General features: G+C 32.8%; 2 protein-coding genes and 1 pseudogene across 2 annotated transcripts; 2 read left to right on the top strand and 1 right to left on the bottom strand.

The window, feature by feature from the left end:
* The first annotated feature begins 16,834 nt into the window (after nucleotides 1–16,834).
* Nucleotides 16,835–18,916, top strand: LOC120204677 (annotated as a pseudogene).
* Nucleotides 18,917–20,262: 1,346 nt separating this feature from the next.
* On the top strand, nucleotides 20,263–21,054 carry LOC120204676 (small heat shock protein, chloroplastic-like). Its single transcript, XM_039204729.1, is given in 1 exon segment — nucleotides 20,263–21,054. A coding segment is annotated over 1 exon segment (744 nt). The 5' UTR covers nucleotides 20,263–20,310.
* Nucleotides 21,055–21,162: 108 nt separating this feature from the next.
* LOC120204675 lies at nucleotides 21,163–21,559 on the bottom strand. Its single transcript, XM_039204728.1, has one exon. The coding sequence runs from the start codon at nucleotides 21,557–21,559 to the stop codon at nucleotides 21,167–21,169; it is 393 nt and encodes a 130-aa protein (XP_039060659.1). The 3' UTR covers nucleotides 21,163–21,166.
* Nucleotides 21,560–27,293: the final 5,734 nt, after the last annotated feature.

The raw sequence follows: 27,293 nt of genomic DNA, 5'->3' as shown, positions 1-27,293 counted from the left end.
AAATGAGTCATTCTTTTAAAATGTACAAACCAATCATTTAATTAACATATTATTATAAATAAATAACTCAATCGATAAAAAATAGCGTATATTATGGTTAGTATAATAATTTTTTAAGTCTCAAGACTTATATATTCTATCAGTTCGCCCCTAATTAGAAATAAATAAGCAAATTTTAATTTTAATATGTAAATTATCTATCAATTTAGTATTTTTTCTGTTCTATCAGACAATGAGAGTTCACCGAATCAAAGCAATAGTTGAATAACTATATTAAATCATAAAATAACAATATATTATTGTTAATTTTTGATTATATGGAAACATAACATAACATTTTTGGAGAGCAATAAGCAATTTACGAGAAAAACAAAAACTAAAATATGAAAATTTTAAATATAGAAATTTGTTTGAATCGTTTTAAAGTAGACTGAAATCAAAGTTAATGGATTGTATAAATTTTGAGAAAAACATTATTATTATATCGAATTATGTTACTGTCTTATATAGTATTTAAAAATCAACGACGTATTTAAAATAATATTTTATTAAATTAGCTATTAATAATATTTTAAAAATAATTTGTTTATAACAAACACATAATTAACCGCCCGAATATATTTTACCCTCTCATATTATAGTCGAAAGCTTTATTAAACATTATTAATGTTTAATGTAAAAATAAATGTTCAAACTATACCTAAGTTAATTTTAAGTACTTAAAGAATTATTCGCTCAAAATAAGTGTTTAACGTTTTTTTGTTACACTTTTAAGTGTCTATGTAGTAACGATCATTAAAAAAAGACAGTAAATTGACACGTGTCACATTTATGAAACTTTTATTTTTGTTTAAAAAACTTAAGAATATTATTATTTAAAAATATGTTTTTTATTAAGTTAATATGATTACAAAATAATATATATTATAAATATTTTAAACCATTTAACGATGAACATTCAATTATCTTTGGGAGTCAATGTTGCTCGAACTCGTTAGATATGTTAATACATTAAATACAAAAAATTTCTAAAATTACAAAATTAAAAAGCTCTAAATTCTTAAAATCTCTAAATATAATTCACCTTACTTCTGTCGCCGGCAATCACCGACCATTGCCTACATCACCGAACGACAATCCATACCGTTTACTAAATGACCGACGATCACTCTGGTTGTCAACCGACCTATATCCCTTAAGCTGCAACATCTTCTCATTCTCGGTTTCCTTCAAAAGCTCAATCACCCACTTACCCAGATTTTCTCGACATTATTGCCTCCTCTTTTTTGAATCCAAAAGATTCGACCGGTTACCCCAGTCAATTGGGTTGTTTCGTTCAAAACATTCAATCCCATTTGTTAATCTCTAATATTTTATTTGCATTCTGGGTAGCCAACCACCATCCTTCAACAATGATGTGGCACGAGTCAACTTATCCTCTTCCAGGCAATCTAACTCCTCAAAAATCCTCAAAACATCTTCTAGGCAATTCTTGGCTACGGTTTATTCATCAGTGCTCAATCTCTAAAAATGGGCAAAAGAAATTGAACTGCTTGTTGAACGGAGATCTCTAGTGAAACCCTAAACTTCATGTGCAACAAAAATACCTGGTAATTGGAGTTGTTGAACGGTAACGACAATGGTAGCAACTACGGTGGGTGAATGATTGTGCGGTGGTGGCGACCGACAACGGTTGAAATTGAGATTTAAAATCAAAAAATTTTAGATTTTGAGTTTATTTTTTATAATTTTAAAAAAAGTTTAGTTTTTTAAGAATAATAATATTTTTAATTTTTTACATAAAAATGTTAAAAAAATATAAATATGATTTGTAATAGAAAACGGTTTTTTAATGATTGTTGCTGTATAAATATTTAAAAATATAATGAAAAAACATAAAATACTTATTTTGAGAAAAAAATCTTTAAATTGTTAAAAATTATCTTAAGATATAATTTAGCGCTTATTTTTACAGTAATTCTTAAAATAAAAATCTCTTTATTGCTTTTTCCTGTTTTATTGCAGCTTGCATGTGAGGGAGGACAGACTCTTCCAGCTGTCTCTGCCTCCAACCCCATTAAATTTGCATTCTCAATTTCTCATGCGTTGATTAGGATAAAATTCTTTAAGCACTTCAATTTAATTCTCCATGGAAATTAAAAGTTTCACACTTTAAAGAATAAAATTAAGATGTGTTTTATTTACTTTTTAACTAATTAGTTTTTAAAATTTTTAAATTTTACAAAAGAATAGTACTTATTATAAATTCAACACTACTTTTAATATTTTATTTTCTGGTACACGTAGTTATACCTTTTTGACTTTTTAATACATAATTTTAAGGTAGAGTAAATTTTTTATTGATTATAAAATATTTATTTTAAATTTCAAATTAGTCTAGTTAAATTATAAATTTAATTTAATTTTTACTTTCAAATTTGAAAATTAAACTTTATTTGAAAATAAACTTGTAAAGTTATAATAATTAAAAAATTAAATATTATAATTACATCATTTTGACTTTTAACTAAGTATTTTTTTAAATGGTTCTCTAACTTCATTATTTTTTAAATTACTCTCCCATTTTAAATTTATTTATCAAATTTGAATCATACCCATCTAAGTCACTGTATAACACATGTGTAACTTTAATTTATCTTTTTGCTAATAAATTTATTATTTTTGCAATTTAGTATATAAACTTTATATTTTATACAATTTGACCATTCAATTACAACTTGTCAATTCTTTCTTCCTATTGATTCATTGACTTGTTTATACTTCTATCAATACTTTGTCCTCAAATTTTTTTATTAAAAAACAATATTATAAATACATTATATAATTTTAGTTTATTTGAGTTTAAGTTGAGTTAAATAAATTTATTTGAGTTTATTTCCAATTTTAAATTTATTTATTTACCATATTATGATACTGTTTTTATTAAAATTTAAATGAATCTCTCTCTCTCTATATATATATATATATCGTCTATGATCATGCCACATAATGTAAAACTCTTTTTGTTTTACACAGATTTAGGACCGTTAGATAAGTGAGAATAAATAAACTATTACTTTTGTTCTGTTTTGGTACACAAATATTTGTTCAAAATCATACTTAATGTTTAGTTTAAGTTTCAATTTAGTACCCTACCTTTAAAAACTTCACGATTATGTTGACATCCAACCATAAGGTAATGCCACATCATCATTGAAAAAATTAAAAAAAAATTGATATATCATCAGTTTTGTTAATTATTTAACAGCGATGTACCGAATTGAAACATAAACTAAATGTTATATATGATTTTGAAAAAATAAAATTTGGGTACAAAATGAAACAAAAATAATAGTTAAGGTACAAAAATAAAAAGTTTTGATTGTAAATATTTTTAGGATATTAAGAAATTGATGAGAAGAAATACATTATAAATAACTAAGGTGAGAGGATCAAATTGAATAAAATATAAAGTTAAGATATTAAAATAAAATTAAGAACACCAGATCATTTTATTAAAAATCAAAACAATCTAAATGACCAAAGTAAGGGATTTGTTGTTATCCTTTGAAGTTAAGGGTTCGAACACCGCTTATGCGGGGGTATGTGACTTTATAATCAAAGAGTTAAGAGTCTCTAAACAAATACTACCTTAAATTGATCGCAAAGTTATATAAAAATGATATTAATTTAGTTTGTATTTGTAAATATTTAAATTCTATAAATTCAAATTTACTTAAAATTAAAAATAAATACTCGATAAAATTGCTTAGATAATACATTAGGAAAAATGATTCTCTCGTGTAATATGTAATATGTTACCGTGGTTATTTTTTCATCCAAGATGAATGTTACAATATTTCATTAGATAAGACTCGTTAGTTTCGGAAAGACGCTCGAAATACACGAAGTCTTCTCTAAAATTCATATATACCCATAAAATTGTATCATCCAATAAGACCCTGAAGATGATGTGTATTCTAATTTAGGTGTCTTTGAGAAATCTTCAGGTCTTATAGACGTTTTTCTTGGAGTAATGTGACATTCATCTTAAATATAAGATGAAGAAAACAATCTCTCTAACATATTATAGAAAAAATATTTTTCTCATAATATTATAGGATTAAATTTGCTCAATACTCAAATAATTAAAATTAAAAAAATCATTTTTAAAATTTAATTGAATTTTTGACACCCTTCTAAAATAATATATATTTTGGTCTCCAAGAAATGACCTCTTTTGCATCCAAAGTAGGTCCCCCCGCACCTCGCATCACGTCTCCTCTCCTCTCCTCTCGTCTCGTCACATCTCAAAGAAAAACATGTAAAAATGAACCAGGTAAGGAAGACTCTATGCCACACTCACTACCAACTGCAGTGACTTACACGCGCCCAATCAGCGCCTCCCAACGTCACAAAACCTTGGATCACTCGCCGCATGGACGAGTGGGATAGGTATAGTCAGATAGTGCATCACGTCTTCTTCAAACTTCAAATTGGCCCTAGACTGCAATTTGAAACTCCCGAGGCACCCTGACACATTCAAACGTCAATCCATCGTTTCATTTTTTACACTCCACAAATTAGCTCATTGAATTAAGATCAACCTCTTAATATCAAACTAAGAATAATATCTTACATGTTGAAAAACTCGAGTAATAAATTAATGACTTAATTATAAAATTAGTCATAATGTTTATATAAACGATTATTTTACTTTTTTAAAGCATTTTAACTTTAAAAATTTTACTTTTTAACTAAAATAATCCCTATTTAATTTATTTATCAAAGTTAGGTGTGCGATTTGAATCAGTTCGAATGAATTAATTAAGTCAAACACTTAAGAATCGAAAGAACAACAAAAAAGTAAAATATAATAAAATTTGATAGTTGAGTAACTATTAATATTCCATTCATCCCATAATTTGTGTCTAATATTGGTTATATACATAATTATAAGAGATATATTTAATCAAAAAACTGATAAGATTATCTCTGAACAATGATTAATAAATTTGATAGATTTATTTTAATAAATGTAAAAGAGTAAAATATATAAAAATGAAAATTAAAATATTAATATTATTGTTTATTAATTTTTTAATAAGATATTTTGAATGTTATAATTTTAAAATGGGAAAATAACTTGAATTTGACATTTTAACCAATTTTTTTGGGTTTGTAAAAATAACTAACAAATTCACAATACGATTTCAAATTCGCAACACGAACTTTAATTTTGTAACACAGTTTCCAAATTCACAACTCGAATTTGACAATTGCGCAACAATGATTTTTTTCGAAACGCGATTTTTAAATTCGCAACACAAGAGTCCTTTTCGCAACAAAATTTTATAATTCGCAAAACACATTTATTTTCGTAACGTAAATTTTATTTTCGCAACTCGATTTTCGAATTCGAAATACGAATATTAAATTCGCAACACAAATGTAAATAGAATCTCGTAAATCACAACTCATAACCTAAACTCCTAAATCGCAACTTAATTACATCTCCATCTCTCACTCTCTATGGCGAAATTCGTCCCCACCTCCGGCGACATCCGGCGAAATTTTTGTATTATTATTAGATAATTAATCATTTTCACATTTAAATTAATGATAAATTTACTCGTAATTTCAATATATATATTAATCATTCACTTAGATTGCTTAGTAAATTCATTCAGTTGCTGTCAATACTGCTAAATTGTTTAGTTTTTAACCCTGTGAAGTTAGTATTTGTCTTTTGGTTGAAATAATGCAATTTATTCAAGTTTCAATTTGCAGAAGAAAAGTAGTTTATTCTTGAAACTTAAATTCGCAACTCGAAAATGAAATTCGCAACACAGATTTCGCAACGCGAAAACTAAAATCGCGTTGCGATTTTATTGTTGTGAATTTCATTTTCGTGTTGCGAATTTAAGTTTCAATAATAAACTACTATTCTTCTGCAAATTGAAACTTGAATGAATTGCATTACTTCAACCAAAAGACAAATATTAACTTCACAGTGTTACGAATTTAAGTTTTAAGAATAAACTAATACTCTTCTAGAATGTTGTCCTTGAACATGCACTAAACTTATATGTTGTCCTTTTAAATGTTTATATAAGTGTTTACTTCTGGAATGTTATCTGATGCATTTTGTGAACTATGATAGAATAATGACTTGGGTGAATATCGGGCTAGTTCGAAACATATTTTGCTATATTTTCCTTGTTTAATATCATGTATTTATTGTGTATAATTTGTAGTTTTTGGTATATTATTAGTATATCTAACTTGGTATGTTTATTGTTTTTGTTAGGAATTTTTTTCGGCTGCATTGACTTTAAGGAATAAATTAAGCTTAGTCACTACAATTGCGTCGACACTTAAACCTGTCCAAAGAAATTTGTTTGAGAATACTTGTTTCGGGCTATTGCTGAAAGTACAACATCCAAGTGGAGATGTTATGTTGACTCATTTGTTTCTTCAGACCATGACTAACGATCTACTCGAGGGGATACAACGTGGTGATGAGGAGATATGGTTTCATTTTCTACCGGCGATACTCGTTTTGGGCGGGAGGAGTTTTGCTTGGTTACTGGTCTAAGTTTCGGACGACACGATGAATTAGGTCTTTACACTAGTCATATCGCCCGCCCATCATGGTTATTTCGGGTTTTTCCTGAGCTTGCAAAGGTGAATGCCATTTACACGTCGACGATTTGAGAAGATTACTTCTTAAAGATGGTTTTACTCGGATGAATGACCTTGATGTTGTCCGAATATGCCTTTTGTTACTTTTGTATGCCAACTTTTTAGCTAAAGAGGGCAGACAACCTATTTCTCAGGATTTAATATTATTGGTAGATGACCTAGATGCATGGAATGTGTTTCCGTGGGGTTCACATCTATGTAAAGCTACTTGGAAAAAATTATCGTCTACCTTTAAGGTCTGTCGTAGTTTGCGTGGCCATGGTTCCAAATACACTTTGGTAGGCTTTATTTGGGCCTTTAAGGTAATAATTTCTATATAATGTTTTCAAAATTAATTATTTAAAAATTACTAAAATTAATGTTTGTGTATTATATTGTAGATTTGGATATTTGAAGCATTTCCCAACATGCGTACTTATGCCATCAAGAATTCAAATGATATTCCTAGGGCTATTACTTGGAAGAGGATCCGGCTGTTGGATTGGGAAGATTTACTACCATATACGACGATCAATGATTTAAGTTAATACAAATACTACCATATATAAACAAGTTATTACTAGTAGACGTTTGACTTTGTTTGGGCTTTTATATTGTTAGGAGGCAAACTATCCAATACAGACATTGACACCCACTGAGGCTGAGTTGCCACTGATTGGTGGCAAACTAGTAGGAGTTTTTTTGATGGGACGAATGATGAGCACCCTTTACTTTTTCATCGAGTCGATTCTTCAGTTCGACACCGAGATCCATCACCTCACATAGTCAATTCTCCACTTCGATATCGAGATCCATCACCTGATCGTGTCGATTCTACAACTCGACACTGAGAGCCATCACCTCTAGCCAACTCTACACCTCGACACTGAGATCCATCACCTATTCCATCACATCATCGAGTCTCTTCTCCACCATCACCTCATGATAGACGATCGTCAAAGATGTCGCGATATTTTTCTCCCCGTTCTCCACCTCCACAGGATGAGTTATGTCCTTTACGTGATGAGGTCAGTGCTTTACGTGATGAGGTCTGTGCTTTACGTGATGACAATGGTGAATGATGTGATGAGGTAGGGTCATTAAGTGGTGAGGTAGCTTTTTTACGAGATAACAATGGTGCTTTACGTGGTGAGGTATCTGCTTTGCGTGATGAGGTCGGCTCTCTACGTGAGGTTATTTCATCGTTCCAGAATGAAGTTCATACTCTACGCAATGAGGTAAGTTTGTTTATTTTATAAGAAATACTATACTAAAAATGCAAATAAGTTTTTTCAACATAATTTATTCATTTATTTACTGATTTATGTATTAATTTATTTTTAGCGGCCCGATGAGGTATGTGCTTTACGTCGGGTTTTTCTTGCACGACGAGGTTCACGCATCAGACATCGTGGACCAACCATTACATAACTTTTCACCCCAATACTTCCAAGACTGCATAAGAAGAAAACTGATCCACCTACCATTGTTCAGGATCCACCTCCCATTGTTCAGGATTTACATCTCATTGTTCAAGATGCCTCTCCCATCGTTCGGGATCCACCTCCCATCGTTCAGGATCCACATTCCATACTATGTCGACATATTGGTAAACCCACTCTTGTGCTCGGTATGATGGATTAGTTATGGCTTTCGTATCAGTTACCGGCCAGTACCATTCCTCAGCACGAGATATACACACTACCAGACACAATTAAGGTTAATACCGTTTGGGCTAAGACCGCAGTTAATTTTTATCTACATGAGCGGAGCCAGTGGTGATTCACCGATATATGCAAAATCGCCAATACACATTTGTTTCTTGAGCGATCTTGGTGGGGTGTTTTATTAGGGGTTGAAGAGAATGACTATTTCGAATGGGTAGTATGTATTATATTCTTTTTATATTGATTTTTATTATTTTTTTAAAATTTATTAAATTCACTAATATATGTATTTTTTATAAAACAACATATTAATGAATGGGTAACGCGACTTCTGATCTTAAGGAAATTGATGAAACTCAAAACGACGCGATTGACTATTATGCCTTCATCTTTTCACGCAGCTCACTTGCAGGATCAAAGAGACGCTTCATATGCGTTAGGTAAAGGCAAAGCTATCCTTTATCCTGCATGGTGAGAGGTCGGTAATGTTAGTATTTATTTTTGCATATTTAAAGGTATTCATAAAATTTATTTGATGTGCGCAATTGAAGTATTATTTATTATATTGCAGGTGTTCATCCCTGTTATGGAACGTCGTCATTGGTTTCTTGTCGAGCTTCAACTCACATCCCTGAAAACGAGAGTATATGACAGCATGTTGAATTACATACCATTGTCTGATTTGAAAGATATTATCTGTAGGGGATGGAGCAATCTTTTGGCTAAAAACTTAGATGTGATTACTTATTGGACTAATTCAGGAAACGAGAAGCCAACAAAGTTAAAAGTTACAATGATGAGAGACTAGACAACGCCACAACAAACGTCAATAGCCAGAGGGGATTATGGTTTGCTTGTATGCATGTGCTTGGAACGAATGAGGAAAGGAGGTAAACAGTTTCTACCTCCGACAGATAGAGATAGAGCTGCAGTAGGGTTATGGTTTCTATATTTTATGGCTAGAGAGATATATGCGAGACGTTGTGTTCCTGCATCCAGTGGTTGATATGCGATAGTATGACCATGTGAGAGTTTCCTTTCGCTTGTCTATATGACTCTGAACTGTGATTAGAATGTACATGATTTTCACTAGTGAATTTTATGCATAGGTTTGAAGCCAAGAAATATTGAGATGCTTACAACCTCACCGAGTGCTGAAAGTATGCATAAACAACTATTTATTGATACATGTATAATTTAATTTATCTCAGATCATTAGCTGATCATATCCATTTGCAAGTTGTATATAATAATGATTGCCAACCTAAATTCTGTTGTATACAGTGAATTGTTTCTGACCAATGTATGTAAGCTCCCTATTGTTAGGAGCATTTTAGGTTGAATGTGCTGTAAAGTGTAAATAAAATTTGTTTTTTTTTGTTTAATTGATTTGTTTAATTTCAATCTGCATTATGTTGGCCAAAAAGATCTGTTGAACACACAATACGTTTAAGAAAATCAAATTTGTAATGCGAAAATTGCAACACGATATTCAAATTCGCAACACGAAAATCAAATTCGCAACGCAAAAATCGGTTTCGCATTTCAAAAATCAAATTCGCAACACGAAAATTGCAACTCGATATTTAAATTCACAACGTGAAAGTGAAAATCGAAATCGATTTCGAGTTGCGAATTATATTTTCGAGTTACGAATTTTAATATCGAGTTATGAATTTTAATATCGAGTTGCGAATTCTATTATCGTGTTGCGAATTTGAGTTGTTAATCTAGAGAAGTTCACAATAACCATAATTTTTTCTAGTTTAAATTCAAGGCAAACGCCTTCAAAAAGAAGATAACAGACAACAATCTGATAAGTGATAACAACTGAACAGATCATAACAATGTTCAAAGTCAAGTTACTAGTATATATGATGTCAGGAGTACAACTTTATAATGCATGCCTAACTACAAAAATGTATGCATTCATACATAAAATACACATAATACAATGTTTGCATTTAAAAATCACCAAAGTTAATGTCCCAAAAAGTGAAGGCGGTTGTGATTGGGATTTACATTTTCATTTTAATTGCAATTTTGATTTTGATTACGATTTTGATTTCTTTTTGCTTTACACCATATGAGCTTTAGATTTTGATGAGGATTCATATTTTGGTATAGGAAAAGATGATTGTGATGGCACTGGTGATCCACAGATAAACCTTGTATGACCACTTTCCTTGTACCAACTATATGTCGATATCATCTTTTCTTCACCCTTAGACGGTATACGATCGTGATTTTTTGGTCGGCCAGGTAGCCTGCAGTTCATGACTGGTGGCAAAACTATTTGTAAGTCATCTGGTATACCCCACTCAGAAGGATGTGGAATAGGGTATACAATCTCGGCAGAAGTCTGTCGATATACTTCTGTAGTGTAGCAATCCATAGCGTATACGTCTTTTCATTTAGATCGACAAGCCCATTTAAGTTATTATCCAAGACTTCAAACAAAGTGTTTGAACATGGTTCAACTCTCCATGACGTTGACTTCACAACACATTTCATTATCTTTTTTTCAATCAATGGTATAACACGACGTTCCAATGTTCCTGTAAATTTTAATAAATAATACATAGTAAAATCTATTAAATATGATAAGTTACGAATTTAAAGAAATAATACTTGTACGGTTTCTTTTCTTATAGTACCACTGTTGAATAGAGGCTCGAAAAAACTCCATTAACATAGTAATGGTAATTTTCGGGAATGACGACTTAGAGCGTTGATTGATTATGCATTGTTAGACGTCATGAAACCATATCTTGCTCAAAGTTGATGTACTCTTGACCATCTTTCAAACCTGACATCTTCTAGTGTTGAGCACATTGAGGCAAAACACGTCTTAAACAATTTATATGCTTATTAAAATCTGTTTCCCGATAAGCTTTTACAGCCTTTCAGTATGTCCATTTGTGATTTTTTATACCAGCAGAGCTTGATTTTAGATCTCTGTACAAATGAACACTACAAAGTCCATGAAAAGCATATGGGAAACACCTTCAAATAGCGTTGTCAATTGAGTTTGCCCTATTGGATATGATTGTCAGATTGCTAATAGGACCTATGCAATCTCTAAGATGCCCCATAAACCATGTCCATGAATAAGAGGTTTTAGATTTGCCAACCCCATAAGCTATTGGCAGTATCCTATTGTTAGCATCCATGGCTACTACTAATAAGTTTACTCCAAGGTATCGACCTTTCAAATGTTCTCCGTCAACTATAATAATTGGGCGCATGTAAGTAATAAACGAATGAATCTACAAAATAATATACACAAGAAATATAACCATTTAAATGTGTAATGCGTGTAATTAACTAAAATGAGTCAACAAAATTATATTGATTTACTAACCGCAGCACCAATGGTGATAAATAACAACTCAAAACGTCGATCTCTATCTGTTTTGATATGAGTTACCGACCCAGGATTTTTCAGCTTTAAATTGTGACAATAAGTCATTAGTTGGGCAAACGATGCTTCTGGCGACCCCCTCAACAATTCCAATGTGTAACATTTTGTAACATCCCAATCTATGGGTTAGTGACTAAATGGTAAATTTTCAGAATTTAGTGGTTAAAATAGAAGAATGGATTAGTTCAATGATTTATCTGGAGATAAATCCTAAAAGTTTTAGTAATTATTGAATGAATTAAAGGGTAAAATGGTCTTTTTATCTAAAAGACAATTATCTTATCTCTTTATTAAGAGATAAGCATATAGGGAGATATTTCTCCAGAACTTCTCATTCTTCTTCCTCTCCTCCCGTATCTCCAAGCTCAAAGGTGAGTCTTCTACTTAGTTAATTATTTGTTAAGTTTAAGATTGGGTTTTGATCATTAGATGATAACTAAGCTTAAGAAAGCTTAAGTTATCTTAAGATCAAAAGATAAAGGAGATAGAGAAGATTAAAGATTAGAGGTTCTTGAATGAAATATTGGAATAGAGTTCATAACAAGAATTGAAAGTTGAATTTGACTTGTCATCAATGTAAGTAAGAGATATAAAGTATTAGAATTGGATTTCAAACATGTTGGATTATTGATGTAATTCTTGAATTACATATGAATGATAGGATTTTGAGGTTTAAGATGAAATAAATGAGTATAAATTGGTTTAAGGATGTGTACTAGAGTTAAGAATGAAAAAGGGGATTAAACATGAAGGATTTAATCCAAAATGAATGGATTTTCGGGTTCAAAAAGAGGTTCTGGGCAGAGTGCATCGATGCACATTCATAGTGCATCGATGTATCAAGGTTAAAACCCAGAAATTGTTTGAATGTGCACCGATGCATTGGTAGTGCATCGATGCACTCTTTTAATAATGAAACATCGAATGCAATTGGTGCATCGATGCATAAGGAGTGCATCGATGCATCCTAGCAATAATACAACATCAAATACATTTTATGCACCGATGCATCAATAGTGCATCGATGCATACCTTTATTAAAAGATGAAATTGACTTTTCTCTTGGTCTAAAGAGTGAACCATTAGAGTATATTAGTTACAATACTGATATAGATCTATGTGTGATTATGTAGATACTAAAAGTAAGCTTATTCCGGAACGATCAAAGGATTAGAATCGAATCAAAGCAAAGCTAAGGTAAGTGCATACTATATGTATAGTATAATGGAATAAGACTTGTGATAAGTCTAATCCTTATGTTGATTTTTATAATACAATGATTGTGAACATGCATACATGATAATTATGGTGATATGATATGTGATATGAGAACATGATATGAATTAAGTGATATGAGCTACATGATCTACGTAAATGTATGCACTTATGATACATGTGATATGATATGAAATATATAATTACACATACATGTGGTATGTGACAGAAGAGAAAGAACAAGTGATATGAAAGGTATAAAAATAATGCCCATGGTATACGATATGAGAACTATAGGTGTAGTTGGCATGCCAAGAGTCGAGGGTTTATATATGTTTAAAGGCACATATGAACAGTTTACATATGTTTAAAGGCACATATGAACAGTTTACATATGTTTAAAGGCACATATGAACAGTCTACATATGTTTAAAGGAACATATGAACAGTTTGTATATGTTTAAAGGCACATATGAACAGTCTACATATGTTTAAAGGCACATATGAACAGTTTGTATATGTTTAAAGCCACATATGAACAGTTTACATATGTTTAAAGGCACATATGAACAGTTTATATTGTGACCTCTGGATCGTGGTCCTTCGGGACGAATACTGAACTAAGGTTCGGTGCCCCATGAGGGAATTGATACGAGCTGTGGTGACAGCATTAGTGCACAACCTCAATGCACTCACATACCTCTATTCTCAATAATATACATGGGCAATGCAATTGAAATACCGAATTAAAGTGAAAGTGATACAATAAGGTAATTTCGTATGTGCATTATATGATTATATATGTTATCGTGTGATAGATACATGCATCTTGAAATGTCATGATCCAATGGTAAGTATGAACATTCATAAGTTTATTGTTGCATATTCATTTATTGCCTCACTAAGTCTATGACTTAGCGTGTAAGTGATTTACAGGTAGGTACCAAGAATCAGGAAAGGTGGAAATAGAAGTAGCACGGACAACAATACTATTAAGAGATCAGATCAGAAATAATTGACAAAGTATGTACTTGGTTATGTATAGAATGTGGTCATGTAATAAGTGTTAATTACGAATACTCTGATCGATTTTGTATTTTATGGTCTTATGTAAATTAAAGTATTTAGTTTTAATGAAAGTTTTAAAAATTCCAGGGATTTTCTATAAGAGTCAAAGTTTTGAAAAGTCAATGTGACACCTCAGACTTGTATTCGGGTCGGATATGAGTTAAGGGTGTTACACATTTGGCTCTCCAAGTTTGAGAATATGAGATACTAATCTTGAACCGAGCATTCATGTCAGTCATAATTTCATGTCCCCGATATACCCTGCCATTCAAAAACATTAACTCAGCCAGAAAATCACCAAACACTTTTTGTTTGTCTGTCTATGGTGAGGAAAAACTTGGGTTCTTGAACATGTATGTTTGTCAATAAAAATCCTAACTTGAAACATTTCGTAATCTTTTATCCTCTTTGCAATCATACGCTACGTACAGTTTTTGTCAATCATACACTTTATTTCGAAACGATCTTTGCTTGATTTGTTAACTTTTAGTTGATACTCATCTTCCACACATTTCGTATACACAGCTATCTTTGAGTATTCCTTTGTATCAAAACAATCATATTTCTTGATACGAATAACTTTTGTGTAACAATCAACTACTATCTTTACCAACTCTTCTTCCGGTATCTGAAGTAATTCTGGCATATTTCAGTTATACTCCCGTGGCTCTTTCTTCTTCTTCTTTTCTTCAGGGACTTCTTGTTCTTCTTTTTCTTCTTCAGGGTTATATGAATTACAGAATGGATGTTCAACATGTTCATTCATAGCCGTAACTTCCTCCTCATTATCATCAACATATTTCTCGGTAACGACTGTTTCATCATCAAAATGTGGGTATTGACCAATCTCAAAATCATTACAAGCAGGGTCTGTTTCTTCTTCTGAAACATCATCAAAATCCGAGTATTGACCAAGATCAAATTCAGGGTATTGAGCAATATCAAATTTCGAATACTAACTAGTACTCACAATTTTTTCTGTTAGCTCATTATCTTCTAATTGGTCAATACGAAAACCGAAATTTGGTGCTGAAAGTCGATTGGGATTTGGATTAGGAAAAAGTTATGGATTTTGAGATTGTGTTTGATATTGTGTTTGGTATTGGAAATGTGGTGAAACAAATTTTTATTGGTGATGAAATTGTGGCGTAACCATTAAATTTTGATGTTGATAAAAACGTTGTACATTGTGAGCACCATAAACTGAAGCTGAAGAACTTAGTTGATTACTATCCGTTACTGACCTAACTTTACTACTTCTAGGTTCAACAACATACAATGTAACATTATCTTGCGAAATACTAATGTAAGCAATGAATCGTTCAACATCTTTATTATCGGTTAACAAATAAATTTACCTTTTCTCTAATAAGATAACCTAAATTCACTTAAATGCTCTAAATTCAATTACTTTGAAACACGTAACATTATCGTTTCAAAAATTAACAAATTTAATGACAGTTTTAGTTGAAGATTCATGGGTAAAGACATATATTGTAAAACACCATTAACATTCTCCTATGACCCTCCATAACACAAATATATCCAAACATGATCAACATTAGATGCTTTCATTCTACAAGTTGCAAATTAATTTACTAAATAAACGAGCTATAAACTAGATATCATTGAAAAACATATCTTTATTAATTTGAGTATACTTGATAATTTGGGAGAGAACTTATTGAAAAATTATATAGAAATAAAATTATGTAAAAAAAAATTAGAGATGGGGAAGGATGTCGTCAGATATAGGAACGAATGTCGTCAGAGAGAGTGAGAGATAGAGATGGACTGAGTTACGATTTAGGAATTTAGTTTATGAGTTGTTGCTGCTGCGTAATTTATATACCCAAAAAATTCGTGTTGCGAAAAAAAAATTCGTATAGCAAAAAATAAATTCGTGTTGCGAAAAAGAAAATCTAGTTGCGAATTCAAAAATTGAGTTACAAATTAAAAATATTGTTGCTAAAAAGAAATTTGTGTTGCGAAATTGTTAAAATTGAGTTTCGAATTTAAAAACTGTGTTGCGAAAAAAATATTTATATTGCGAAATTGTCAAAATCAAGTTGCGAATTCTAAATTCTCTATTACGAGTTCTTAATTCGCGTTACGAATTTATTAATTATTTTTATAAATCTAAAAAAAATTATTAAAATCGTATATTATAAGATATTTTCGATTACTTAAATTATTTTATCTTTTAAAATCTATTATTTATATAATATTTTTGTATATATTTATATAATAATACCACATATATCACGTCCTTGAAGTAGTAAAAGGCTTTATGGGAAACTATGATTTCAAAAACTCTAGCATTATATTATTGAGAGCAAATGGATGTTCAATCAAATCACAGCCCTCTTTTCTCTGACTCCATTAATGAAATTGAACAAAAATGTTGACTTGGGTCGTTAAGCTTCAAAGCGAAGTATCGGGTGTTAGCAAATATTGGGCGCCCCAAATCCTGTCCCTAGTTGGTTTTCCAAGTGGCAAAGTACGGTGTTTTTAGCTTTGCATGCAGAAAACGATAGCCGGGCACAATAATGACATGCGGTTGAATGAGAGAGAGAGAGAGAGAGAGAGAGAGAGAGAAATCTTTTTACTATTTTGTCGACTACCGTGGTGAGAATGTTGGAAGCATGGAAGCAAATCAAAGACCGAGAATGGCGGCCAACCCATAACCACGCACTCATACTGTCCACGCCATGGGGCTATACATATCACCTAGTCATTTAAGGCTGATATTTGTTGGTTTTCCAAAGGATTTATAAGCTGCTGGTGTCTCCTTTTAAAAGGGAAAAAGATTACTCATTTCCTTATAATCTTCGGCTTTAAATTTCTTCTTTTCCTTCTCCATTCAAAAGGGTGCAGGGTTTGCAAGCTTGGGGAGATTCTTGGTTGTTTGATGAAAAAAAGCAGTTTCCTAAAAGAGGAAATTGGTTTGTTTATTATGAGCATTGCAGCCAAAGAGAGTTGAGTAGGCATTAAAGCTGTTGGTTTGGCACCTAGGAAGATTATGATGGCTCACTACGATAATCATCACCGTCCGTTCCTCATCATATGGAGATAGTGATGGTACCATGAGCAATAACAACAGGGCTAAGACAATAAATATGTACCATGTTTTAGCTAGCAGCAGTGATTATGGTTCTGGCTCTACTGCTGCTACTGTTGGTATTGGCGGTGCAGTTGGTTTAAGGATTCTGCAGCCTTTTGACGTTTCATCGACTTCAACGTCTACTGCTCACACCGCCATCAAATCCTCAAGTAGAAATTTCCTTGCTTTTTCTCTTCTACTCAATGCAAAATCCATCATGTATTTCCTCCATATTTTCTAAAAGAAACAGTAGGAAAGAAATTTCCTTGCCTTTTGTCTGTTTGACTGAGACAACACTGGGGATAATGTTTGATTTGTGCAGCAGGAGGGATGGCGGCAACTTTAGGGCTTCCTTTTACATTTTCACAAAGGAAGGAGCTTGAGAGACAAATCATGATATACAAATACATGATGGCTTCCGTTCCTGTGCCTATTGAGCTCCTCCTCCCCTCGTTTCCAGTTGCTTCCTATTCTGCCTGTAATCTCCATTCTGTTTACCTTATCTTTTTATTCATCAAATTTTTAAAAATCTTCATTGATTTCTCCTCGGTTTTGTTTGTTTCTGGTGTGTTGGCAGTGGGTAGTGGTGCTCTGAATTTAAGGTTGACAAGTAGAGGGGATGTTGAACCAGGGAGGTGCAAGAGAACAGACGGGAAAAAATGGAGGTGCTCAAGAGAAGTGGCGCCTGACCACAAGTACTGTGAGCGCCACCTGCATAGAGGTCGTCCCCGTTCAAGAATGCCTGTGGAACATCCTAGTAAGAGGACACGTCATTCCCATGGTCAAGCTCTTCCTTCATCTTCTTCCACCATTCTCACTAAGATTGCTTCTCAGCCCTTCCACCAGAATCAGACCACCTGGTTTTTTGACAAGCCAAATGAAAAGGCTGCAACCTTTTGGCCTCTCACCTCTGTTTCTTCCTACAAGGAGCCTAGGTGGGTAAAACAACTACGTGTGTGTTTGTTTTAAGCATCATGCCTTTTAATCAATTTGGGCTATGCTTTTGTAGGATCTCGGACTGGACCATGAATGAACTCGTTCCCCTGGCTGACCAGCAGTGGTATCAGCTCATGCAAATAGGGTCAACCACTGAATGTTCTTTGTCCGATGCCAATAATTCCTTCGTTCCGGGCCAAAATTATGCTGCAGAAGATCAACATCCGAACAGTTGCCCTTGGTTTTTCAATTCTGAAGTACTTCCCTCGGCTGAAGGTACACCTAGAGGCTTCACTGATGCGAGGTCTACTGGTGTATCAGGTGACAACTCTGGAGCTGGAGCCTCTGTTCCATGTAATGGAAAACTCTCTTTCCTCACTTTCCCTGTCTATGGGAATCAATAACATCACGGATAATGAGATGGGTGCTTCCAAATCACGCCTTTCAAGCTGGTTAGCCCTGCCTCCACACCCGGAGGCCCACTAGCCGAGGTTTTAAGGCCTAGCACCGCCTACAAAAGCAGCTCTGGCCTATCATCTCCCGTCACCGAAAATGGAGCTTCTTGTAGCTCACCGGTGACTGCAGTGTCTTCTCCGTCTGGTGTTTTACTAAAAGCTCTTACTTCAATGTCTGTTAGCAGCAGTAGTAGCAGCCCAACACTTGTTAGTTCAAGTGTCAAATCTGAGATCAGTTTGATGCTGGCTTAAAGGAAATAACCCGACTTTGCTATCTCTTATCGGAATTGAACCCAACTTTGCTACAATTTTCTTTTTCTTTTTTCTTTTTTGTATGGTGTTAATCACTTGTGTTGGTTTATGATATATATCCCGACTTGGTTTTTCAGTTGTTCAAGAACTGATGTTTATTTATTCGTTTAATATTTATTTATGTTTATTGTTAAGTTAAATAAATAAAAATAATTTTGTTTATATTTTTTAAATAAATAACTTAATATAAATAAAGATGTGTTTGTTTTGTTTATGTTCACTATAAATTCATTTATTTATGTTCATAAATAAGTTTATTTATAAATTTATTTAAAAATTCATTTACTTTTAATTTTGTACATTTTAAATATTGGTATGTAGGGATTAAATTTAATACATGCTGAAATTTGAAGTTTAAATTATTAAGCTTAAGGGTGTTGAGCATTAATAGCATAAGGTAATCATTTTTAACTTGTAAATGAGCTTATTCATGAATACTAAATGAATATGATCGGGAACATACAAATGAATATTAAACAAACGAACACGGATATATTGAAAAATAAATAAATGAACACTACTATAAACATAATATTAAAATTTTAAACGAACACGAATGTAACATAAACATTTTTAATATAAACAAACGATCATGAATATAACCTTGTTCATTAAAGTTCATTTCATTTGCACTCGTAAATAGGGGTGAGCGTTCGAGTTGTGCCAAAATATTTTGAGTTGAGGAGTCCTATTTTATAACTCAAACTTGATTTGATTTTTTTTGAGTCCAGTCGAGTTTTTGAATATTATTTGATTTCAATTTAAATGATTTTTTATAACCATATATAATAAATATATATTTCTTCATATTTTTTAATGTGATATACATATATCATACAAAGTCGAGGGATTCGACTTAAACTAAAAAAATAATATAATAATTATTAAAAACTTTGAGTTATCTGATTTATATTTTATAACTCAACTTGAATTTGAAACTTTTTCGAGTCAAATCAAATCTATCAAATTATAATTCAGAGTCAATTTAAATTAAACCCAAAAAATCGATTTTTCGAATCAAGATAAGTTATACTCGTTCCTAATCGTAAGAGTAGAGAAAATAAGTAAAAACAGAATATAATGTGAATGACTATTTATATAAAAGAGAGAGAGAATAATATGGTAATTAATTATATAATTTAATCATGCAGTCATATATTTTTAAATAATTACAAAGTTAAAAAGAAAATAAATGGAGTTCTAGTGTTAAGATGCAAGTCCTGGAGGTTTCAGGAAGCCCAAAGTGAGGACGAGTCCAGGTGTTGGGTCTAGAACTTCCACACCTTTCAGGATCCCTCTCCATGTTTCCCCTTCCTACTTTTCCATCTATATAAATTCACCTTCTTTCTTCCTCCTTTCGTCAGTTCAAAGACGGTCATCGGAAAAACAATACATATCTTCCCGCTACCATTTAAGATACACACTTCTCAGTTCTCTAAATCTGTTATGGCAATGGCTTCAACTTTGTCTTGCTCATCTTCACCCCTGGTATCAAACAGGGCTACTCTTCCTTGTTCCACTAAACTTATAATGCCGTTCTCTGTATCATTTCCGTCCAAGAATTCAGTCAATCACGGGATGTCTGTTGTAAGGGCACAGGCTACTGGTGATCATAACAAAGATACGTCAGTGGACGTGCACGTTAACAAGGATAATAAAGGCCAAGGGACAGCCGTTGAGAAAAGGCCTAAACGGCTGGCTATGGATATCTCTCCTTTTGGTAAGTAATATTAGCTTAGTCACAACTCAGTGCAATTTATTTTATTCGGTAGTATCAATCGTAACATGATCCGGGGAATGTTGGACACAATGGACCGGTTGTTCGAGGATAGCATGGCGTTTCCTACCACCGGCCGAAGAAGAGGAGAGGTGCGTACCCCTTGGGACATCAAAGACGATGAACATGAGATCAAAATGCGATTCGATATGCTGGGGTTGGCGAAAGACGACGTTAAGGTCTCCGTGGAGGACGATGTTCTGGTTATAAAGGGAGAGCAGAATAAGGAAGAGAGCCACGATGATTGGACTAACAGGAACTACAGCTCTTATGATACTCGTATCCAATTACCCGACAACTGCGATAAGGATAAAATCAAGGCAGAGCTGAAGAATGGAGTTCTCTTCATCTCCATTCCCAAGACCAAAGTTGAACGCAAAGTTATTGATGTAGAAATTCAGGAAAATGGCTAAAGTTATATTTGTTCAGAACATGAATTTCACTGTAATTTCTTAGTTGCAGAACAAGAAGGTTTTTACTTTCATAACTTGGCAACATTTACATATACATATATATATAATACAGTTACTCATTTACTTCCAATATGGATTCGAGCTTTGGCTTCCAATTTCTTGGAGACGAACTGACATTTCTTTTCTCAAGCCCTGCAAGGACCTCTGCTGCAGATATCTGCTTAGTCAACAGCTGCTGAAACTCTTGCTTTGTGATCACAACTTTTATTCTCCTAACACCACCCGCCCGCTGCGTATCGGCCACGAACGACGGGGAATTCGATTCTGTCTTCGATGAACCAATACCCCACCCTGAACACTTGCCCAACACATCTTTAACCAGAAGTGGTGCCAACATCTTCCCATCCATCTTCACCACCCGAACAACGTTCTGCTTAGACTCGCTCTCCACGCCTCGCAAGCAAGAACCTTCACTCGGTCTAAGAAGAGCCCAACATTTACCCATGTTAGCTTTAGAGACAGTAAGACAGTATGGGCACAACGAGACGCCCTTTATATGCATATATATGTGAAGTAGGCATAAATAAAATAAATAATGGGTTTGTTCTGCATTGAGTGGAGTAGTAGAATTTAGAAAGCTACGTTTCCATCGATTAAATTTACAGATTTGGTGTGGCAGTATCTTTCTTATTTTATCTAAAAGGAATGGGATTTTTAAACTTGTAACCACGCATGCAAAGAGGGTCGGTTAGTGGATGGCGCATTGGCATTGCTAATAGACCATTCATTTCCTTTTGCTCTTTGGCTCTATGTTTACATTTATACGATAGACTGGACACAAAATTTTATATAAATTATGTAAATTAAAAATCTATAATGTGTAAAATTATAAAATTTAAGAGATAAAAAATTAAAATATCAATACAATATATTTAGAATTATATAAAAATTAAAAAATTTAGAAAATATGATTATATTTTAATGATTTTCTACCCATCCTTATACAGGAGCCTAATGGTGTCCACTGACATCTAGTATATAAAAATCTTCACTTTACCATATTTTTAAAACAAAGGGATGCATGTATGTCGTCTTTGATATTTATACACGTACAAAGTGGTCTGAGAAGTATCTGTTAATAGATAGAGAATGCAGCATCTGTTGTACTTTGCGTTATTACATCAGCCTTGTGGCTTGGCGGTGTTAAAATGAAGCATAATCGGGTACATGATTAAGACAATCTGTCTAATTTATTGTAGTTAGTTAAAGTGGCATAAATTAATAAGATAAACAAATATCGTTTAAAGGGGTAACGTTAAATTTAACTCCGAAAAGAAAAGGACATGTTACAAAAGCAATCAAATAGCGTGATATGAGAGTAGAAAAAATCGTCTATCATTTTTATACAAAAAGGAGAACATTAAATAAAATAACATAATTCAAATATATGAAAATTAAAGGTGGAGACAATTCTTATTAATTATTAGAGTTATATTTAATACAATGATATTTGAATTATATGTCATTGTTATGTTTCATAGATGATATACATATTTTTAGATTTTTTGTTAATATTATATCAAACCTTTGACTTTTTTTGCCAATATATTATAATTAAATAAAACCTTCGAGTATTTATACATTTAAAGATTCCTTGTCCATTTTAACTCCTAATAACTACTAAAACTTAACAAACAAACAAACAGAAAAATCTTATTGCTTTAGGTGCTCGTAGGTAAAATACTGGGTCTTCCACTAGGGGAATGCCATTATCAATTTGAGACAAAAGGCAAAGGGCTTTAGAAATATCTCCTAATTTCATAAGTTGACATTTGCCCTTGGACCACGTCCAACTAACCTACCTGACCTACTAAGTAGGGGCACCATTGCCCTAGGACCCTACCTCATTGCAGTAAACCAAGTTTGCAAGAGGAATGCTCAGGGAATCCTTCATCTTTTTTTTTTACTTCAGAGACAGTAGAGGTAACTGGTAAGAGCCACCCATTTGGCTCAGTTGATGTATACTATATTCCCCACTAAGCTAAATTATAATTATAATATTAGCTCCTTTGGTGGGTAAAGTTCAATGGTTCGTCTATCTTTTACTTTTCTAATGCACCCCTTCAGTTCTCATTTTCGACACTTTTGGAGCCGCCTTAGGCACCCATTTTTTTTTATGTATGCTGCTCACATATAGTTCAGCTGAGTATGGGATACTTGGGATGCAAATAAATCGAGCTTGAACGAATAAGATTATGTTCATGTTCGTTCGTGTTATTTTAAATTTTTAATATCATGTTCATGTTCATTTATTTATATATTTGAAGGTGTTCGTGTTCGTGAACATGATCTTTTAACGTTCACAAACATATTCATTTAACATTCGCGAACATATTTATTAATATTCATTTAATATTTGACAGCTAACACTCTTTTATCTTTTTATTTACAAGTCAAAGAAAAACGATAAAATTATGTCATTAGTCCATAAATTCCTTTAAGTTCACGGTTTGAACTACAAAGTTAACCTTATGTTCACTACAATCACTATTTTCGTCAACATTTAAATATAAAAAAAAGGAGAATTGGTTAAATGAATTGATAAACGAGTTTGTTCGTGAACATAAATAAACTAAATATATATGTTCGTATTCGTTAATTTATTAAATTAACATGAAAATTTTGTTCATATTCATTTATTTAGTTTAATAAAAGAGCATTATACGAACAATTCATAAACAACTCGTCAAACATTCCATTCATTTACACCCAAAAGGGCCACCCTTGATTTATTTGATGTATTTGCATGGGCAACAAAGGCTTTCCCTGCAGACAACCTTGATCAAAAGCGGCCCAATATAAGCCCATGCATGATTTATTACAATATATGGAGACCCCTTGCTTTTCCATTTCTGTTTCCTGGTCTGCCGCCCAATAGTATGGATCTGCTTTTTCAGGAATTTGGAGGTGGGGTTCGTTCATCCATGGAGAGTACACTGGCAAAAGCTAACCAAAAGGTGCAGATCACACCACCGCCAAAGGTGGCACCACAATTTGACGAGTTGCACTGCTTTGAGACCCTGGTGGGGTTTTAACGTTGGATGGTCTACTTCATGTTACCTCCATGCATCATGCTGTTGGAGGTTCGTGGCGAGTACTGAAGAGATTGATGGAATACATGTTTGAGATGATATTTCCAACAAAGATTGAAAAGATTTTGATGGCTGATTCAGCCATTGCTTGCCTAAATTTACCAAGAAAAAGCAAAAGCATGTTGCAATAATGAGCTACTGCAGCACACAATCAAGCAAGCCTGCAATTCAAACATGGAAACATTGGAATGTATTTCTACTTGTATATGAATCAACCATAAAGCACACAATTCTGTGAAAATCTTGTTTAAACATACATAATAGTTTTGTTGGATGCCTGATCAAACTCGATGAAAGTGGCTGATCATAGCAGATAAATAGTTATACGCCAGTGGTTCAGCGGCTTTCATGCGAGAATTCCGTGATTCTCACAAGAATCTACTTCCCATATCAGTTTGCCTACTATGTATTCCCTGTCACTGCAAAAGAATGGAAACTGAGCCACAAAGAATTAGAAAAAGAAAAATTATTGCAAGGTTTTTGCCGAGGATGGCTTTGTTGATCGAAGCTGATGATTCAACCAGGCAAATTACAGCTGCTTTTCTAAGGAAATGCAATAATAGAGGTGGGTTTCACTTCGTCTTCTTCATTGTTAATCCTTTTCTCATCTTGAAGTAGGTCTAACGGTGTTACTTGATTTAATCAGGGAATGAAAAAGACAGTTTCTTTTTCATGTTTTCAATTGATTCAGCTCTGATGAGTTTGTTTTGCTTTAATATGTAATTTGATTCCAGTTTACGATATCATACCGCATTTTGAGTCTTGTTTCGAATAAGAAATTCACAAGAATTTTGTTATGCTACGTTTGGAACTTTCATTTGGCATGGTTTTGCAGTGATGTCCTCTCAAGATTCAATTAGCACAGTGTTCAAAAGCATGTTGAGAGGGGCTGCTGACTACCTTGTTAAGACAATAAGGAGAAATGACCTGAGAAATCTATGGCAGCATGCATGGAGAAGACAATCAGTATTCTTTACTTCTTAGACTTTATATTGCTCTCCTTTTTACAGTTCCTTTGATGCTATAATTTTCCATATTTTCTGATCCTGTTTTGTACCGGTTGTTTAAATAAGTCGATAGTTGGCAGAAACTTCAACGGTGATGAGAGCATTGGACATAAACAGGTTGAAGCTACACCTCTGAAAATAATGCTGCAAGTAATAATTCCAGCAGTCGGTCGGCTGATGTCCGGAGAAACAAGGAACAAACTGAGAAAGGGATCGATGCTCAGGCCAGTGCTCTCAATCTGTCATTTGAGGTTTGTTTTCTGATTGCTCAGCACATTTCTTATATACCAAAATGGCGTAACACTTTGATATGCCTTTTAAAAGCGATGTACTAATTCGAGCGGAGACATTTCCTTGTGTGGAGTATTTAAGCTTATATGTTGCTTGTCTAAAATTCAAGTAGAGATCTGTATGTGTATTGAAGATGTCATTCATGTTGCATGTTTGCTGTCTCTTGCAAAGCTCTTGTACAATGCCAGACATGGAATCTGAGATTGCTGACGCATCATTTCTGAGTAAATTGACGATACTCCTTGCCCCACGTTAACCTATCGAAGAAACATGACCCATTCAACTACTGAAGCTACCAATCAATTGAAGCATCGTGCGTGGAACAGAGAGTAATTCATGACCCAGTATCAGTGAGGGACATAAGATCGAATAATCAGTGTGATAATTCTGTAATCTCTGCAATATTTTGTGCACAATCAAGTTCATCCCCGGTACCAAGTCGAAGCTCGAACCTGCATTTGGTGTGAAACTTTTCCATCATTCCGATTTCGGAACTAGTTCCTTCGAACTAATCAAAGTGGAACCAGCAGTTTCTGTAATGGATCCATAAGTCAACTTAATGGCATTGCTTATGGGAGCACTTGTACAAGTCATAGCAATGTTGATGAGTTTGCTAATGTACAAGCTTCTACAGAGATAAATATGGATTTATGAAAATGAAAATGGTGAGTTGTCTACTTGCCCGATGCCATATGCAAGGGAAGAAGTACTCTTAAGTCCAGTCCTTGTCTACATAACTGAAAACAATTCAAGTAACCCATGCTTCACTATAATTGAAAACCTGGTCTATTTGAAAAAAGTTGACAGATTAAGGGTATAAACGAATAAAAAAAAGAATAATGACCAAAATGAAAAAAAGACAAAGGTGAAAGGTAAAACTTAAATTAAGCCTTTTTAAAATGCCAGTTGTGCATAAGAGGTGCAAAATAAAAAGAGTCAAGGGTGAAGGGCGGAACTTAAATTAATATTTTTTTTAAATGCAAGTTGTGTTTAAGGGTGCAATTGAATAATAAAGGAATAATGGACAAACTGAAAAATTAGGGGAAAAGGTTAAGGGTTAAATATAAATTAAGCTTTTTTTTTAATGCAAGTTGTGTTTTGTCTTTATGGTTATGACGTATAGACCTTGCCCTATTGCTGATGTCATAATCTTATTCCACATTTTAACAAATTCAATAATGAAGAAGTAGCCTTGGGAGTTGGGACAATGGAACTTTAATTAATTAATTAATTAATTGTGTGTGTATTGAGCTTAACACCCAAACATTTAATAACAACGATTAGCACGCCCTGCGAAATGTGTATCTTATCCCTTTATTTCTAAATCGTGAAACAAATTATTTTCTAGGTTAAGCCGCTTTTTATCTAAAAAAAATTAAACTGCACGAATTTCATTCACTTCCGTTATAAAATAATTATTATTATTTTTTAGAGTTCAGATTCGAGCATTAGCAAAGTCATGAGTACGGACGTTCAATGTTAAAAAATTAAGAATTATCTTTAAATATATATTATCTTGTATTTACCTTATATTAATAAAAAAAATATAAAACTGCTTAACTTTTTTCTTTTTTTAAAATACTAATATCTTATTTTTCTTTTACTTTCATCTAGTATAACTTTATTTTTTATTTTCTAATAATTATGCTTTTATTACATATACTTTTATGTTTTTGTGGTATATTTTTCTGTATCTTTTCATAGATTTTGGGTCTTTTTATCGATCGTTTGACTGTTTATTTCGTTTATTTTTCTTATGGTTTGATTTTACGTCACTCAAACTGATCAA

This window comes from Hibiscus syriacus, unplaced genomic scaffold, assembly GCF_006381635.1.
Source record: "Hibiscus syriacus cultivar Baekdansim isolate YM2019G1 unplaced genomic scaffold, ASM638163v2 tig00011112_pilon, whole genome shotgun sequence".
In the NCBI taxonomy this organism is placed as follows: Eukaryota; Viridiplantae; Streptophyta; class Magnoliopsida; order Malvales; family Malvaceae; genus Hibiscus; species Hibiscus syriacus.
The sequence above is the reverse complement of the archived record's forward strand: the minus strand, read 5'-3'. Positions and strand labels throughout refer to the sequence as shown.

Bases quoted from the DNA above. Each gene is read 5' to 3' on its own strand.
- LOC120204675 (XM_039204728.1), bottom strand. From the start codon at position 21,559: ATGGGTAAATGTTGGGCTCTTCTTAGACCGAGTGAAGGTTCTTGCTTG.